Source organism: Dunckerocampus dactyliophorus, chromosome 20, assembly GCF_027744805.1.
Source record: "Dunckerocampus dactyliophorus isolate RoL2022-P2 chromosome 20, RoL_Ddac_1.1, whole genome shotgun sequence".
NCBI lineage: Eukaryota > Metazoa > Chordata > Actinopteri > Syngnathiformes > Syngnathidae > Dunckerocampus > Dunckerocampus dactyliophorus.
Genome location: NC_072838.1, coordinates 7,095,779 through 7,107,830, shown reverse-complemented (window position 1 = coordinate 7,107,830; position 12,052 = coordinate 7,095,779). Strand labels below are relative to the sequence as shown.

The following is a 12,052-nucleotide window of genomic DNA, read 5'->3' as shown; positions in this document are numbered from 1 at the left end:
ATGTAGATTTTAACTTGTTTGTGCACACCTGGAGGTAAGAGCGACTCAAAGTTGGATTTGATAGACTACCTGTAGATTTGTCCTAACCAGATATCATGACTCCACTACTATGGCACGGTACGGGTAATCTCGCCTCATTGCACTGTTTTTATTTTTATCAGATTTATTGATATGATGTGAATTTTGTTTGCCTAAAATCTCTGTCCTGTGTTATACCATTGACTAGGAGCATAGACAAATTTGCACTAACCCATGCCACATGTTGGACACCCCTGACCTAACTCATTTAATTTATTTAAAATAATTGTCAGAAATTGGCTCCAATGTAAGACGAAACCCTTTGATTTGATGCAATGGAGAACCTGAAACAAGATATTGTTTTGCTCATATACTGTAGTTGAAATGATGAATTATTCAAATAGACCCTACTTCATGAATTGACTGCTCTGTGCTCCACTTGAATGGAATAACAACTGCCAGCCTGCCCGTACAATTATTTATGGATTAGCTCAGGACACATGTTTGTGACAAGCACTCATTTGACATCCGACACACAGCCACTGTGAAAGAAAAATGCCACAAAACTGACAATGATGAAATGTAGACTTTGAGCTCAAGACCAGGGAAGCCACAGCAACCGAAGAAGTGACATTTGCCTCCTTCTTTACTTTTCTCCTTTCCTTTCCCTCCTTTCCTTTCCTCTCCCCCGCCCTCGCCGGCTTGCTCTCCCCCGCCCTCACCGAGGCTGAGAATGCCCGTGCGGGACTGACACTGTAGTGACACGGGCTGAGCAGACATGGAGGCCCCACCAACGAGAAAGGCCCGTGCTGACACATCCAGGCCCAGCTAACGGCGCGTCGGAGTGGATTTTCGGAACATCTTGGAAGAAATTCAGGATATATCACCTTGTAAGGAAGAAGGATTTTACTACCAAAGAAGAAGGAATTAATAGGGAGATCCATTTCGGGGCTCTATGTTGATTCAACGTAGCCGCCATTTTGTTGACAGTGTTTTTTTAAAACAACCTACACGGTGGTGCGTTTGTTATTTTGGACCGCTGGAATGTTACTCTTGACATTTCTGCGTGTAGTTATCGGTGATTTTAAATCCGCATTTGCATTCGTGGCTACGTGTAACATTTTTCTGGTTTGGCGGACTTGCTAGTGCATCGTTAGCCGTTGTAGCCGAGATGTAACACGAGTGCATGCGAGGATGTGACGGGGATGAATGATTATGTTCATTACTTGTCCCGCACTGTCACAGTAACATCCCCTATTCAACAATACACATTACGGAAGGGGCGCATCCGAGAACGGCTGTCGGAATGTACTACCCATCCCAAACTCCGTTTAAAATTGAGCCTTTGCTGGTGAGAACAGCCCCGCTCATCCTTAAACATTAGCAGTCAAGTTACTCCCCTCGCAAAGGCCACTCATACATGATGCTATATTGTGTATTTTTGGAAAGGTAGTGGCTAAAACATCACTGTTGATTATTTCACAATGAGGTTAACGCTATATTTAGCATGTTGAGCGACGACGCCATCCTCCAAAACTGGCTGCAGCGCCTCTGTTGTGATACTTAATAGCACCGTAATGCACATTGGGAAGCTATTAGACCGTTTGTTGCTGGGTGTACCGGAATTGTTTTGTTGGCTTTCGCCACGTTCCAGATTGAAAGCTTTGCACCACTGAGCCCATTGCAAACGGTAACGCTAATAGTGTCATAATAGCTGCGACACATGGCTACTGTCAGGTACTGTCATGGCGCATGCATTACATTGATATCGCTCGCTTTACACACACAAACACACACGTAGTGTCGCTATCAACATCTTACATTGTTCATGTTTTGCCAGTTCAGCACGTGGAATAATATGTAGCCGCCACGTTGACATAAACGGAGGAAGGACACCGAGCCAAATGATGTGAAACGCCGTTTCTGGACAACTAGAAGAGGTCAGTATCAATATGTGGCATGTCTTTAAGCAGTGAGCGTGAATGCATGTCAAGCCACTACTGTCACGAGATGACTCGTTGATGTGTTTACTTTCGGTTCAGCAGCATTTTAGTATGCCTAAACAATGACGGTGCAGGATTTCTGATATGATAATGCAAGCTCAGCCATGTTGTTGCAACGTTTGGATTGCACAGCCATCTTTATCAAACATGCATGCACTGTTGCCAAAGTGGGATCAGCTTCTCGTTGCCCCCACCCCTCCTATATGCAGAGGATGTTTTCACTGTGTGGGCCAGACTGACACCTGTCATTTGTGTTGAATTCCCTCCCTCTGAAGGTGCCCCCAGCTCTCAGTGGGGGTGGGGGGATCATGTAGAAATAACGACTGGGTTTGTGGGTGAAGGTGGAGTTCAGGCAAAGGTTAGAGCAGGTGTCCAAAGTGCGGCCCGCGTTACATTCTAATAATACGTTTTCGCAAGAAAACTGAAAAAAAAAACAGAGAAAAATCAGCAGGTAAGTGTACAACAATAAAGTCAAAACTTTAAAGAGAAAAGAAGTTGTAACCTAATGAGGAAACATCATTTGGCAAGAATAACATCATTTTAGTAGCATAAAGTTGAAATATTAAAGAAAAGCCATTATTTTTTAAAGAAAGTCATATTATGACAGACAAACAAAACAACGAGTGAAGTTTTATTTGTGGAAAGATTGCGGAAAAAGTTATAATGTTATGAGAATAAAGTAAAAATATTATGGCAATAAAGTCAGAATTACGAGAAGAAAATTTACAAGAAGAAAGTTGAAATAGTTGGGGTGGGGTGGGGGGTGGGGGGGGGAGAGACAACGCCAGAAATGGAAAAAAACAGCTGTAATTTTATGAGAATAAAGTGACACTATTAAGAGAACTAGAGAAGCACTAAGGAGAGCGCAGACCTCCGGCAAGCGCCATAGTTCCCCTCTTATTGTGAATCACACCAAAACAATAACCCTGTGTTTTTTGGATCAGTATTTGATATTTTGTAGAACCTGTTGGAAACTTTCACTGTATTTTTTTCTCCCCCAAGTGCTCTGACAATTTTTTGTGGAGTCGTATGCACAAATGCCGAAAATGGTCCTATCTCGCAACGTTAAAAAATCCTTTAAAAAATTCCTGGTTCCAGACGGAGATCGGGATCACCCCCAACATTGGATCAGTTCTTTCCATATCCCATTTCCGCCAATTCCTGAAAATTTCATCCAAAACCATTCAGAACTTTCCAAGTTGCTTTGAACACAAACAAACAGATTAATGCCACCAAAAACAGAGATGAGGATTATGAGGAAAAAAGTTGCAATTTCCTGAGACTAAACTTGTAATATTATGAGGGAAATACTGTCTGTAGCATAGAGTTGGGGAAAAAAAGTCACAATATTATGGGAAACAAAATAAAATTGTACATTTTGGAAAATTAGGTTGGGGAAAAAACTTATGATATTATGGGAATAAATTCACAATATTAAGAGAAAAAAAGTTGTAATCTAACAAGAAAAAGTTGTAATTTCATGAGAATAACGTAATATGAGGGAAAATAAAGTCAATAAAAAGACTTTAGAGAAGAACATTTACAAGAAGAAAGTTGAAATAGTTGGGGGAAAAAAACCCAACAGTAGCAGAAATGAGGGGAGTCATAAGATCTCGTGAAATTAAAACATGACAAGGTTTTTCTTTCAGAAAAACTGTCTCGTGGGCAGTAGGGCTGGGAAGATAATAAAATTATGAATTAATGACACAATAAATGAAAATGAACTGGATCATTTTGCTGGCCTCAGTATATTTCCATGTGCGCGCGTGTCTGTTTTCCTCATCTCTCGCCTCCAAACAGGCAGGAAGAGGGTTCACTCTGTGCATTGGTTTCAGCACCTTGGGGCGCTTGTTCCGTAGAACAACGGCATGAACGTAGTGGGCCCTTTTATCCGTCATACAGTCTCTTTGTCTCGGTGGGTGGATGCAGGGCCACTAGCATACACACAGAGTGCAGAAGAGTGTAACATTGTAGAAATTAAATGGGTAGATTGCAATATATTCTCATATATATATTTTTTCATTGTACTTTTCTTCAAAGTAAAGTTAAAATCTGGTCTCGTTCTCATAGACCCCATGCCTTGTCTCATCTCATGAACTGAGTGTCTTTTGACACACCTAGCAGAAATGGAAAAACAGCTGTAATTTTAAGAGGATAAATAATAATAAGCCCATCATCTGTCGATTGCATGTTTGAGTAGACTGGCTTGCTGCTCTTCCCCACGGAGCAAAAAGCATGAAAGGGACTATATAGTCTCTGTTAGACGCCACCACTCTTGCCAGTGATGTGGGGGTGGGTGGCTTGCGTACTGTTGCTGGAGTCAAAGGGAAATCGGCAGTTAGCAACTTGTGCAAAAGTAAGAAGGGAGGGAGTATACTGGAAAGAAAGAGCGGGAGAGCGGCGAAAGTTGTTTACTATGTTTTGGCCTGCCTTTGCCATTTCTCTTGTTGTGCAGTTTGATAGCCATCCTTTGTTTGTGTTCATTTGTTGGCCATTCTGTCAGCTTTCTGACTAAAACGGTGTGATTTAAATCTACCTGATTAGCACACACTTCAGGATAACAACATAAAATATCTTGGCTCGCTTGTTGCAGGTTTTCTTTGTATTTCATAGGCTTTGAAAATAGGAGGATTAAACACTATATGTTCTGTGACGCTGTTCAACGTCCAATTTGTTCCTTTCTGACTATTTTTTTCCCCCACAAGAAAACAATTACTGTGGTTAGATGTTGCCAGCATAAGACTTGGACCTCATGGATTAAAATATTGTTTTTAATATGATGCGAGACTGTCTGAATGATCTGAAAGTTGGAGAAGGTCAAGTTAATTTTGTGTAATTTTATTTTCTATGTAGCACCACATTAGTCATTTTTGAGGATAACTTTCCTGTAGAACAGATCTATACCGCATCCTATCAAATCTCCCTAAATAGCCTTATTTGTGTGTGTATGATTGCCTATATGTGTCTATATGATTGCTCGTTGACAATTTTCCTCTACTGTTTGTATTGTGTATGGATGAATGATCGCAGTAATTACAGAATATGACACATCTTATTTACGTGCATGAAGCCGTGGGTTTGGACTTAAAGGAAAACAGAACATTTATTTATTATTCTTCGTTGGTCACAGTCTCTTGGAGCAGTGTCCTTCCTCCCTGCCAGATACATAAAGCTGTTCCATTGACGGTAACACTGCATGCCACTCGATTTCTGTTGGCATGGATTCTGGAGTTGGATTTTACCAAAAGTAGTCTTGCTCGTCGACTCTCACGAAGTCTGTGTTGGTAAATGTTGACGTGTACTACGTTACCCAAAAGTCTTAGCGCTGTAGGGGAAAACTGGAAGCATACACGCTGTTGTTGAAACTACGAGTGAATAAGGGTGTTGTGCTAATAAATCAGTGAAGAGTTTATAGATATTGCTGCACACATCAGTTCCTGGTTTGTTAAATAAGCATCAAACATAAAGTCTGCCATGATTATGTGAATATATAAATAATATAATGTTGGAGCAACTCCAAAGACACCCAGAATGGAGCGGAGGATCCAAGAAAAGGTCATATTAAAGTAGCACAAATAAATGAGAAGAATGTTCATGTACCTTACTAAAGAAGCAACATGCTTGTTTGGGCTCTAAAAATGCCACTCAATCTACCCGCATGGTAAAATGTAGAATTACACTGCAGTAATAGCCATAAACACTATTCGGTTGGTACTGTATGTTTATTGTGTAATATAAACACATGTAAATAACAATGTGTGTCAAGAGGAAAGCTTTTAGTCAAGTGGTGGGACATCGTCTAGCTTTTTTTTAGTTGCCCCGGGTTGATTCCGCCATGTCCTGTGAGGGGTGGAAGTGTCTGTCCCTCATTCTACTGAAACGTTGCACAGAAACACCACGACAAACACAATAATGCAGCGTTAGGTTATACCACTGATTCATGGCTGACAATATACTGTTTTGTGGCTTGCACATTTATTTACCTCCATGTTTGTGCCTCTCCGTCGAAGAGGTGGGGTGATTGTAAACAGACTTGACATGAACAGCCATTGTGAAATACAGTAAAACAAATGGTCTAGAGGGCTCTAATAATGTTAAAATGCGCATTTATAAGATCGTAAACAGGTTTTTTATGTCATAACTACTATTCAGTTTATGAAGAAAGAAACTTATTTTGCAGAAATTCACTTATCACGGCCGGATCTGAAACCAATAAACTGCAATAAACGAGGGATTATTACTGCAATCCAGTGGTTCTCAATTATTTGTCATGCCCCTACTGGTGGGCAAAAAAATGTTCCCGCCCCTCGATTTTAAATACTCTTGAGAAACTGATAATACAGAGCAGTGAAGCATACAAACGTATTCAAGAGTCAAATTCCATGCTAAGAAATTCATACATGTTGGCAGGTCTGCACTAATATTGAAAGTCCTCCCTGCTAGCGGTAGCTAGCAGTATTGGCAGAGTGTACGTCTATGTATGGCAGATTGCCAGACTGGCTGTCCTGTATATCAGTCAAGTGACAAACGTCATAGTGAGGATGAATGAAAGGCTGATGTCAATCTCTTTTTTTATGCCATGCAATTGACCCACATTACGTTTGAAATATACTACTTGTACAACAAGCAACTTTCCTAATAACGGTGGCTTATTATGTCTTATTTTTTCTTATTATGTCTCCTATATTGGGTGATGCAACTACAAAGGTGACTATAGGGATGTTATTTCCTGTGTACATGTTAAAACAGTTGTTTTTTTTAATGCTCTAACTCATGATAATATTCCATTTTTTTATGTTGAATCCTACTTATTCACTTATCACATTCGGGTCTGGAACTAATTAACTGCGATAAACGAGGGACTGTAATCGATTAATCATCAATTAATTTTTGCAGCGCTACAGCAGATTGTACAAACAATATATATAGTACCTTTGAATGTTGGTGCCCTCTCGGCAGGTGGGGGAACCTGCTGCATCCAGTCCCTTTATTTACCATCGATGGGCGCTACAAAGGAAGCGAACACACTAAATAGTTGACGATAGCTTTGGTTGCTCACAAAGTTGACGCCACGTCATGTAGCACGCTAACAGCAAGAGTGTCCAAAGTGTAGCCCAGGGCCCACCACTCGTTTAGTATTGGCCCACAGCACACTGTAGACATAATCGCCTTTCTGTGGCCTCTCGTTGGGCTGCCCTGTAGAGGGGCTGTGCGGATCAGGCCTGTTAACTTCAAAATGAATGAAACTTGAAATAATTGTAAACCCAAACTATGCAACAGGAGTAAATCTGAAAACACGGGCATATAGCTCAACAATACTACTTGCCCAAGTAGCCGGATGGACATGTAATAAGTGTTGCATTATTTTAGGCCTTTTTTGTCGTTCCATTCCTTAGTATTCACCACAACCTTGTTGCTGCTTGCTTCTTCTGTAGAAAGCTTGTGAGGGAGTAGAGTTGGCCCGTGTGGCGAGCAAAATGTGTTTTTTGTTATTGAGACCACAGTTACTTCAGTTTGTGTGCTGTTACTAACTGGCCCCTTGCAAATTTGTGGAATAGTGGGAGGGAAGCGGATGGAAATGCTTAAAATGTTGAATACACAGATTGATTGGGTGCTGAAAAACAAGAGAGGTGTTATTTATTATGGTTTGCGCAGTGAATGGCAGTGTGTAATTTTCAGTGCAAGCTGCACAAAAAGTCTACTACTAGTCATAATCCAACAAAAACATGGTCCAACATCGAAATATGAAAGATTGTTTTCTTTTTTGTTATGCTTTGTGATGACTTGTATGACCGTTACCTCTTTTGCAGTACCGTAATCTCTCGTTCGTAGCAGTTAATTGGTTCGAGACCCAACCGTGATAAGTGAATCCGCAAAGTAGGATTTTTATTTATAAATTGATTATTTTCACAGTTCCTTTTTACAACATTCTAAATAAGTTTTTTTAACGTTATTAGAGCCCTTTGGACTAGGGATGGGTACTATTTACATTTGAACCGATACGGTACCGATACCTGGTACCTGGGAATCTGTACTGGTACTCTGCGATATAAATTTTCAGTACTTTTATGGGTTTTTATGTATTAATAAATGCTAATTTACTAATAGGGCTGGGCAATTAATTGACAAATAACCAAACCCGACATTTCGAGTTTGTAATTTACGTAAAACTGCCGTGTCGGTTATTTCGGTCACACCCCAGGTCCAGAAGATGTCTGTGGTACCGAGTGGGTTCACTACAGCTCGTGTAGTTACACGACAGGCCGCCAGAGGACGCAAAGCGTCAAGGCTGCCAGAACACCGACAGAAGAAGTAAATACGTGACACTATTCCATCCAGTCTGACTGCTACACTGCACAGAAACATGGAGGAAGAATCAAACCGCGGCACATTCGCAAAGTCTATGGAGTCGACAGTACAGCGCGAGCAGCTTGTTCCCAAAAGGAATTCCATGTCAGTTGTTTGGACACACTCTGGCTTCGAGGGAGATGATGTCGGCCAAAAAGTAATTTGTCACTTTTTTGAAAATTGTACAAATATTTACAATTAATTCATGTGGAAATCATTGGGCCCTAGGTATGGCAAAATTAGCCTGTTTTTTTATTAGGGATTATTGTGACTTTTGTGAGGTGATTCAGTCCTGCAATAAAAGCCTGTTGTTCTGGCGATCAAGTATGGTGCTTGTGTGTCTCACCGAACATTATAGTAACGTTAATTACACCATATTTTTTGACAAATAATAGGCCGCATTTAATCACAAAATATGATGAGTTATTAATGTATTAAAAAAATGGGAAAATGAACTGGATGATGGAATTTGATACACGAAGTGGCAAGGGACTTACTCGACAGCAAACCGGTGATGAGTTAGTTTGTAGGCACCAACGAGCCAGTTCCAAAGATGGTCCTGAGTGCAAACTGACTCAACACCAGTTGCCTTGCTATTAATGAATGAATTTATTTATTTGAAACAGACATATAAGCGGCATAGAAAACAGATGGCTGGACAGTGGAAAAGGGACTTGTGTAGTCCCAGAGGTCCTACAGTGCTGAGGTCACGGTTTTCTGTTGCCTCCAGATGACTTCACCCACAGAAAGCACCTGCTTTGGCTCGATATGCATTCAATAATTGATAGGCTGTAGACTGCTGTAAACAACTTGCCTTAATTGCAGTTTTATTTATTTATATTTAAACGTATGTATAGTGGAACCTCTGAGGTGGGGCTGGGAGATATGACCTGGTTGGCCCAGTCGTCTTGTCCTAGAACTTTTCTGGCCAAATGACGATACTGTTCATTTCTACAAAGTTGTGAAGTGTTGCAGTTGAAATGAAAACAAGATGTAAGATATAACAAAAGCTTTTTTCAGGCAATGAGAGTTTTCCCTTCCCTACTTGAAAATGTAGCCAGTACGTTAACATGCACTAAAAACGGTAATCCCTTGTTTATAGCGGTTAATTGGTTCCAGACCTGATCAGTACATTCTTCGCAAAGTAGGATTCCTTATTTATAAATCAAATGTTTTATGGTTAAAGCATAGAAAACCTGTTTATAACTTTATAAATGCGGTTAATTAACATTATTAGAGCCCTCTCGACATTAAATAACACCACTATAATCACCTTTGCACTCGTTTTAAGTGACATAATAAGAGAAAATGAAAAATAATACAGCGTCACATTTGAGCATCGGGAGATGTTCTGTACAGTACTACCTGTGGTGGCCATTGTCTCATCAGTGTAACATTACTGATACCTTATTGACCAGTGTAGAATACTGCATATTATTACAACGTCTTTGATGGGGATGACTGTACCCCAACATCAGTCATACTGGAGTTAGATTCCTGTTGATTATGTGGAAAGTAAACTGTATTTAATCATGAAGTACCATAATTTCTGTAGCACACCAGTATGCAAGCTGAGCACACTGGAATGTAAGCCGTAGAAAGATATTACACAGAAAGATTTTTGAAGCTTTTTATTAAATAAACAGAACAGTCTGTGTAAAATGGCTAGTTAAAACAGTAGCCTACCAGAAAAGTCATTAATCGCCGTCCTCCTCCTCCTCCTGGGAAGTAAAACTTCTTCTTCTTCAGCATCACCATTGAACAGCCTCATACTGTAATTCCTTCATCACACACTTTGTCAGTCTCGCTCTTTCTCTTTCGTTGTCACTGTTCGTGTCACTTTTGCCTCGAGACATTAGCCATTAGGTTGAGCTAAAGCTCTTCACCACGCAGTAGTCTAGCTTTTCGAAACCTGTTGGTGGTCGTGGACGGTTGGTGGTCCGAACAGTCCAAACAAAAACTGTAGTAACTCTACATTTGATCAAACTTACTTAAGATGTGTCACAGATTGCTGCACAAGACTTCAAAATGTGATATTACCGTCCACTTAACTCCACGTCACCACTTCCTGAAGCTGCACTCTAAGCATCACGGGAAATGTAGTTTTTGGTCATAAATTAGATTGTTCTGTTCTGGCAGCAAAAATGATGTTAATACAATTAAATTTAAATGTAAATGGACCACCGTCAGAATATACAGAAGCAGTATGTCTTTTTAGCCGACTTGTGTTTATTATCACTGTTTATTGACACTGTATTCAGAGATACCGATTGTAACTATACAATGACCTGATTTTGTTTTTTGGGGAAATTTATGGGCACTTAAGATAAGTAGACTCAGATCTCATGCTGGTATCCTGTAGCCAAAGGTTACATTTTTCCAAACCAAAATGCGGTGTAGATTATCCTTGTGAGTTATTACATGTCATAAAGTCACTCGGACAAGATGAAGCACAGCTTTCGACCAAAAATATGATAAAAAGTGTTTTTTCTTCTATTTGGTCTTCGTTATTAATCACAATTTGCTTCCACTTTCTCTCCACCTTTCTTTTCTTCAACAGTTGAAGGACGGCGACAGAGGGACGGACAGACGGAAGGATCGGAACCCTCTCAAAACAAGGAGCGCTTCTTCCTCATCGTTATCCCCCCTCCCCCTTTCCCTCATCCCTATCCCACCCCCTATCCTTTATTCTTCCTGGAACACACATTCCCTACCTTGTACACTTTCATCCCTTGAAGTTTTGATGGATCAGAAGATTCAGGGGAGAACCGCAACACCACCTCTTCTCTCAGGTGTTCCCTCTGGGGAGCGAGAGAAAGAGGGAGGGGTTGGAAAGATGGAAGAGGAGGAGGAGAAGAAGCGGGACAGAGAGAAAGAGGCTTCCAGTGTCTCTGACGGCACGGCGGCAGGTGGGCCAGGAAGCGCCGGCGGCGACCAGTCACAGTTCTCCATCAAAGAGAGTAACCTATCTGAGGGCAGTGTCAAACTGAAGATAGGCCTTCAAGCAAAACGCATGAAGAAACCTCCAAAGATCTTGGAGAATTATGTATGCAGACCAGCCTTCAGGGCTACAATGAGGAATACGGGGCGGGGAGGAGGTAGTGCTCGAGGAAATCGTGCAGGGAATACAGCTGATGGACCAGGCAGCCAAAGCCAGAGCCCGTCTCATGTCAGGGAAAAAGAGAGGGAACAGAGTCCAAGACCAGTCCCTTCATCCTCATCCAACCCATCTTCTAAAGCCTCAACACCGCCGCCTCCTGGACTTCCAGCAGCCAGCGCAGCTTCCCCGGCACCTCCTCAAGTGAATGGGAGTACAGCAGGAAAACGAGTAAGTGGGGACAGGGAGTGGTGGGCCAACACATTAAGTGTTTGATTCAACAATTACTGACATCCTGACTGAGGTGCCATCATATGTCTAGAAAAATGTGTTGCTGTACTCCAGAAATGGAGAGCTGGCAGTTCAAGGGCCGGGCCTCTGATTAATCCGGCCCTCGGTCATTTCTACCAACAACTACTGTAGGGAGCTCGTAACTGGTACTGCTGTGGGAAGCCTGGATTACACTCCGGCTTTGAGGCACACCGCCTCGCATCTCCCCCTCCAAAACCCTCTCGCATAGCATGACGCGCACCTCCGTAAAAATCGAACCTTGTTCCATGACAATGTGGACTGTACTCTCAAATTT

At 41.4% G+C, this 12,052-nt stretch overlaps 1 protein-coding gene across 4 annotated transcripts in view; it reads left to right on the top strand.

Moving 5' to 3' along the window:
* Positions 1-753: 753 nt before the first annotated feature.
* The window catches only part of ash1l (ash1 (absent, small, or homeotic)-like (Drosophila)), a 44,128-nt gene continuing 32,829 nt past the window's right edge, over positions 754-12,052 (top strand). For 2 of the 4 annotated variants that reach the window (XM_054763193.1, XM_054763190.1), the window contains exons 1-3: positions 754-908; positions 1,859-1,958; positions 10,930-11,697. In XM_054763193.1, coding sequence (XP_054619168.1) covers positions 11,113-11,697 — 585 coding nt within the window. In that variant the 5' untranslated portion in view covers positions 754-908; positions 1,859-1,958; positions 10,930-11,112. Of the gene's footprint in view, positions 1,959-10,929; positions 11,698-12,052 lie in introns of all 4 variants that reach the window. The other 2 variants (XM_054763192.1, XM_054763191.1) reach the window with 2 other exon arrangements.